General features: G+C 60.9%; 1 protein-coding gene across 1 annotated transcript; it reads right to left on the minus strand.

The window, feature by feature from the left end:
• Positions 1-808: 808 nt before the first annotated feature.
• Positions 809-6,039, minus strand: PRAM1 (PML-RARA regulated adaptor molecule 1). Its single transcript, XM_069491426.1, has 10 exons — positions 6,031-6,039; positions 4,373-5,954; positions 4,214-4,280; positions 4,039-4,115; positions 1,828-1,885; positions 1,588-1,696; positions 1,283-1,445; positions 1,165-1,198; positions 1,034-1,068; positions 809-936 (listed from the first exon to the last, which is right to left on the minus strand). The coding sequence occupies exons 1-10, from the start codon at positions 6,037-6,039 to the stop codon at positions 899-901; spliced, it is 2,172 nt and encodes a 723-aa protein (XP_069347527.1). The 3' UTR covers positions 809-898.
• Between the last annotated feature and the right edge of the window lie 240 nt (positions 6,040-6,279).

Here is a 6,279-nt window from a genome sequence, read left to right on the forward strand (position 1 = left end):
TGGGGAGCTGGAGCCACGGGGGCTCCCGGCTTCGCTCGGAGCAGTGACCACCAGGGATCTCTCCCCGTTGTTGCTTGTCCAAGGGCCCTGGGGGTGGGAGGACCTTGGAAAACTCGTCTGTGTATGGTCACATCGCTGGTGGAAAGAAAAAAAAAAAATGAAAAAGAAGAAAAAAAAAACTCTTCTGTGGAAACTGCCTTCTGAGTGATCTTTAATTCCCCAGTGCTGATAATGGAGTGTTTGGCTGTTTAGAGCTGTCCGGAAAGCCACCCTGTCCCCCTCCTGTGCCATTTCTTTGGGACACAGGCCCTGTGTCAGGCTCATTTCCAGGTGGGCCTTTCTTTGCCAAAACAGACTGAGCAGTATGCAGTTTCCGGGCACATTCCTCTCTGGCAGAGGTTCAGGCTGAATTTGATAACCCAGGCTCTGTCAGGATTGGTTGTTGTCCCCTCTCCACACTGTGAAGTGCCCTCTTAGGTCACCAGGGCAGACAGGTGTGTGCAGCCTTGTGGAACCCCGGCTGCTGCTGTCCTGCTTGCATGTGGAGCATTGCAAGGTGTGGGCACACGTCCTGCCCAGCTCCCTCCCTGCCACCTTCCTGGTGACAGGTCGGTCTGATCACCCATGGTCCCACCTTGATCCCTGAGGGCTGAGACCATGGGGGTGGTGCCCCCCCAACACACCCCGTCCCCGGTGCTTGACCAGGTGGCTTCCTGTGCCTTTGCTGCACTGTGCGTGCCAGTCAGGAGGCAAGAAGAGACAGGAAGCAGGGCTTGCTTTAAAGAGGGGCTTTATGCGGCCACACGGAGCCTGGGCATCCCTGCGACTCTGCCAAACCGGGATGTGGGGCTCCTGGGTGCTGGGCTGCCGGCTGTCCTGGGTGCCCACGTCTGCAGCTTCACGGTCCCCGGGGCAGTGCCTGGCTCTCCAGAGGGTCTGCCAAGGAAGGGTGACTCCCATGGACCCCCTTCTCCAGAAGCAGGGTTGTGAGCAGCCCCCCCCAGGTCATCACCGTGCCCCCTCCAGCACATACCCCAGAAGCCAACGTCGTCGTACACCTCCGTTTCCCTGGCAGAAAGCACAGTTGGGTCAGCACGTGCCCCCTGCCCCATTGCCCCCCCTCCCCCCGCATTGCCCCCTGCCCCCCACGGCCAGGGCACTCACAGGGGCAGGAGGGCTGTCCTGGGCACGTAGCCATCTGTGGAGAGAGCAGGCGCGGGTGGGTTCTCCGCCCGGGGATCCAGGGCGGCCACCCCAGGTCTGCGGGGCCAGGCTCACTCACACTTGCCCTTGGGGTCCCGGCACAGCATCTCCTCCTTGCTGGTGTACTCGATCACCTCCAAGATCTCCCCGCGCCGGATGCCCAGGTGCTTGCCGCCCCCGCGCCGGGTCTTGGCGTTGGGGTCGATCATCATCTTCGTGTGAACCACAATCTCCCCTTCAAACTGGAGGGTGAGAGACATCAGAGCTTATGCTCGTGCCGTCACCCCTGGGCACCCACCCGTCTTCTTTCTGAGGACGGGAATCACGGGGCCTGGGGTCCAGCCCTCCCAGGACTCTTGGCCTGGCTTGGCTTGGCATCAGCACCTTGAACTTCTTCCGGAACTCTCTCTCGGCTTTCTCTGCCTTCCTGATCTGCTTCAGCAACTTTGGGTCCGTGGGCGGCACCTGCTGTGGCTGGGAGGCCTTCTCCTTCCTGGTCCCCCCACCCCAAGGAATCGGGGTGCCTATGAGCAAAACGTGCTCATCCTCTTCCCAGGGCTCCTCCTTCCACTGTCCTCCCAGAACTCGGCCCCACCCTGTCCTCCCCGCTCTGCCCCGTGGCACCTGGGTGCCGGGTCTTGTGGCGGCCTCCTGGCGGCTTGCTGGGTCAGTGGCGTTTCTCCTGGGGGTGGTGGGAACGAGAAGTCAGGGCAGGCACCGTCGTCGGCTCACCCTGTACCCTGGTGGCTGGATCTTGAGTGAGCCCTTCCTGTGTCAGGTCCCCCTCCCAGGCCCCACCCTGCCCACCTTCTCCCCAGGCCTTTCTGGGGGGTTATCAGTTCTAGTGGGTTGCCACCCGTTTCCTTCATTCCTGCTGTGTGCTAGACATGGCGGGAACTGCTAGACCACTCATTGTGACCCTCGGAGCAACGTTTTTCTCGCTAGTAGGTGATGCTGTCATTCCCATCCCACCCGTGAGGAAAATAAAGGCTCAGAGAGAGGTCAGGGAAGCAGCCCAAGGTCACCCAGCAGCTAAGTGGCGGAGGCAGGATTGATTTGTAGGTCCATTTGACGTCTGCCTTTTAGAGCAGGTTGGGTTCTGGAGCTATAATGAGACCTGGGTGGAAAATGAGGCAGAGGCGGGAGGACGGGGAGACAGCGGTCAGTGGGCACGAAGGCACAACCAGGAGGCGTAAGTTCTGGTGTTCTGTTGCACAGCAGGGTGATGAGGGTTAATGTTGCCTATCACAAAACAGCTCAAAGAGGCTTTTGAATGTTCTCTCCACGAAAAGATGATAACTGCGTGAGGCGATGGATAACCTCAACACAGACATGTATCAAACCATCAAATAGTGCCCCATAAATGTGTACAGTTACCGTGTGTCAATTTTAAAAATCACTTTTTTTAAAAGCCTCCGGGGTGGGGTTCTTGGGCTGGTGACCAATGGTGAGACTGTAGATCGAGGGGTCTCCCAGGGTGAGGGCCCACGTGTGCCCTTTCTGTCACTACCTGGCAGACCACCAAGCTTCCCGGTACGAGCCCTGCTGGCAGAGGTTTGGTTTCCAGGAACCCCAGGTGGGTGAAGGATCCGGAACCTGAGGCCCCAGCTTTCCCTCTCTGAATGACTCGGAGGGGTACCTGGGTCGTACCTGTCCACCCTGACAGATGCCGAGCTCAGCCATCCACAGTCCCTCCAACTGCTCGGGCCTCTCTGTCACCCAGCCAGGAGCAAGCCTGGCTTTGGCGGCTCAGGGCCCCTGCAGACCCAGCACAGCCAGGAGCACTTACCTGCAGCGTGACCGTGACCGGAGCAGGCCACTCTCAGCAAGCCCTGCCTTCCCCACAGGGCCTGTTGACTTCCTGGGAGAGGCTGGGCCCTGCCCCCTTCCAGAGGAGCCCCCCCACTGTCCAGGAACCTCTGGAGGGGAGGGTGGGGCGTGCCTGCAGGGCTGCTGGGAGTGGCCCGAGGCTGTCTGGGAGTGGTCCAGGCTCTGTTTTTTTTTGTGTGTTTTTGAGATGGTCTTGCTCTGTCACCCAGGCTGGAGTACAATGGCGCCATCATAGCTCACTGCAGCCTCAAACTCCTGCCTCAGCCTCCCAAGTAGCTAGGATTACAGGCGTGAGCCACCACGCCTGGCTAGATTTTTCTATTTTTTGTAGAGATGGGGTCTCACTCTTGCTAAGGCTGGTCTCAAATTTACGGCCTCAAGCAATCTGCCTGGCTCGGCCTCCCAAAGTGCTGGTATTACACGCATGACAGCTGCCCTCCTGGCCATCCTCATCCTCCAGAGTGGCCCCCAGACCCCAGGCCACAGAGCCTGCCCTGGAGCGGAAGCAGGAGTGGCCCTGCCAGGAAGCTGTGTGCTAACAGGGAGGTGTCGCAAGGAGCTCCTGGGGAGACCTCAGGAGAAGCAGAAGGGGCCCAGGAAGGAGCAGCAAGTGCAGCCGGGTTTCTGTAGCGGGACCTCGGGCTGGTGGCGAGAGCAGTAGCATGCTAATGACAGAGCTCTGTGTACCCGCTGTGTGCGCTGGGGCTTCCCAGATGCTCACACTTGCACCTCTGTAAAATGGGGGTGATACTGCCTTGGTGGGAGGCGAGATTCGGGGACGCGCACACAAAGTGCTTGCACGGAAACCCTTTGTGTTTTCACCAAGGCGTTAACCCTGCACAGGCCTACCCACCCCGCCTCACTTGGAAGAAAGATGAGAGGGTCCTTTGGGACCTCAGAGCAGACAGTTCCCTGAAGGCGGGGCCGCCTGGGGACCTGGACAGCGTGAGAGCTGCCACACCTGCCGGCAGCCCACGCCTGTGCCCGGGCAGGCCAGCAACAAACCTCTGCCCCTGGGGCTGGGGCCAGAGTCGTCTGTGGGCTCCACGTCGTCGTACATCTCGTAGATCTCATCCGGGTCCCTGCAGGGGATACCTGAGATGAGGCCTCACCCAGCCCCGCAGCTCGCACCCAGCTCGCACCCAGCTCGCACCCATCCGCATCTACTCCCCACACTCACTGCGGGGGGACTTCGGGCTGTCGGGCCTGGAAATGGACCCCGGCAGAAGAGCGGGTCCTGCGTAGATCTGCAGGGAGAGAGTGCAGGAGGGAGACCGCTCTGCCCACGGCCCCCAGCAGCCCCCCTTCCTGCCTGTGCCGCCTGCCCGCCCTCACCCACCTGCGGCTGCCCTGGGAGGTCTCCAGAAGCGCTGGATGTCTAAGGGGCCTGGGGGCAGCGGAGGCTTGGCTGGAGGGGGTCCCAGGCTGCTGACAGAGGGCAGAGGCCTCCTCCGGGGTGGCTGGCCGGGTTTGAGGCCTCCTGACCTCCAACGAGGTGTGCCAGGGGCTCCAAACCCAGGGCTGAACAGAAGCCGGTGGCTGGAGCCCGCAACGGCGGTGGGCAGCGAGCTCTCCGAAACCGAGCTAGGGAGCAGGGGCTTTCTAGGGAGGTCACCGAAGAGCTCGGTCTGCCGGTGCCTCTTGAGCAGAGCATTGGGCTCAGGCTGTGACAACTTGCGGGGTGACCCTCGGTGCTCGGGCTGCGGAAACTTCCTGGGGAAAGAATTGAACTCGGGCTCCGAGGACGTCCTGGGGAGGCCGCCTAGCCCCAGCTCAGGCTGCTGCGGGGGCTTCTTGGAAGGCGCTTTGAATTCGGGCTGCCGTGGCCTCGTAGGAAGCACACTGACTTCAGGCTCCGAGGACGTCCTTGTAAGGTCTCCAAACGCGGGCTGCAGGGGCTTCTGCGGGAGGTCACCCAGAAGAGGCTGTGGGGCCTTTTTGGGGAAGGCACCGAAGTCCGGCTTCGGGGAGTGAGCGTGGGGCTCACTGGGCTCAGGCTTTGAGAGGGGCGTCTGAGGGACCTCACTGAACTCGGGCTGTGGCAGGGACTTCTTAGGGAGGCCTCCGACCTGGGGCTGCGGGGGTTTTTTGGGGTACACGTTGAACTCAGGCTGCGGGGGCTTCTTGGGAAATGCACTGAAGTCGGGCTTCGGGGAGTGGGGGTGGGGCTCACTGGGCTCAGGCTTCCAGGGGAGCGTCTGAGGGACTTCGCTGGACTCTGGCTGCGGCAGGGACTTCTTAGGGAGGCCTCCGACCTGGGGCTGCGGGGGCTTCTTGGGAAAGGTACTGAACTCGGGCTGCGGGGGCTTCAGGGTGGTCTCACTGGACTCAGGCTGTGGGAACTTCCTGGGGAATGCGCTGAATTTGGGTTCTGAGGGGGGCTTGGCAGGTTTGCTGAACTCGGGCTGCAGGGGCTTGGGGACAAGTGTGCTGGGCTCCGGCAGCAAGGCCTTCCGAGGGGCCTCATCGACCTCAGGCTGCGGGGACTTCCTGGGAAACTGAGTGGCCTCGAGTTTTGGGAACTTCTTGGAGAGTTCACTGAACTCAGGCTGCGGGGGCTTCCTGGGGAGGTCGGCAAACTCGGGCTGCGGGGGCTTCCTGGGGAGGTCGGCAAACTCGGGCTGCGGGGGCTTCTTGGGAAACTGAGTGGCCTCGAACTGTGGGAACTTCTTGGAGACTTCACTGAACTCAGGTTTGGAAGGCTTCTTGGGGAGGTCAGCGAGCTCAGGCTGCGGAGGCTTCAAGGACACTGCACCGAACTCAGACTGCGGGGATTTCTTGGGTTGCTCGCTTAGCTCAGGCTGGGGACACTTCTTGAGCTTGTTGAAGTCAGGCTTCGGGGGCTTTCTGGGGAGTTCACTGGGCTCGGCCTGAGAGGTCTGGAACTTTGCTTGGAGGCTCCGGAAGTCCTGATGGCCCTCCTAGGGGACACGGGGGCCAGTCAGGCAGGGGCTCTAATGCATAGAAGCATCAAGGAGGCCGGGCTCGGTGGCTCACGCCTGTCATCTTAGCACTCTGGGAGGCCGAGGCGGGTGGATCGCTTGAGGTCAGGACTTCAAGACCAGCCTGAGCAAGAGCGAGACCCTGTCTCTACTAAAAATAGAAAGAAATTATATGGACAGCTAAAAAATATATATAGAAAAAAATTAGCCGGGCATGGTGGCACATGCCTGTAGTCCCAGCTACTCGGGAGGCTGAGGCAGAAGGATTGCTTAAGCCCAGGAGTTTGAGGTTGCTGTGAGCTAG

Source organism: Eulemur rufifrons, chromosome 2 (assembly GCF_041146395.1).
Source record: "Eulemur rufifrons isolate Redbay chromosome 2, OSU_ERuf_1, whole genome shotgun sequence".
NCBI lineage: Eukaryota > Metazoa > Chordata > Mammalia > Primates > Lemuridae > Eulemur > Eulemur rufifrons.

Excerpts from the sequence above, each read along its gene's own strand:
- PRAM1 (XM_069491426.1), bottom strand. Across the intron at positions 4,116-4,213 it reads CAGCCCGAAGTCCCCCCGCA|GGACCCGGATGAGATCTACG; the intron begins GTGAGTGTGGGG and ends TATCCCCTGCAG. Across the intron at positions 1,446-1,587 it reads AGTTCCGGAAGAAGTTCAAG|TTTGAAGGGGAGATTGTGGT; the intron begins GTGCTGATGCCA and ends CTCACCCTCCAG.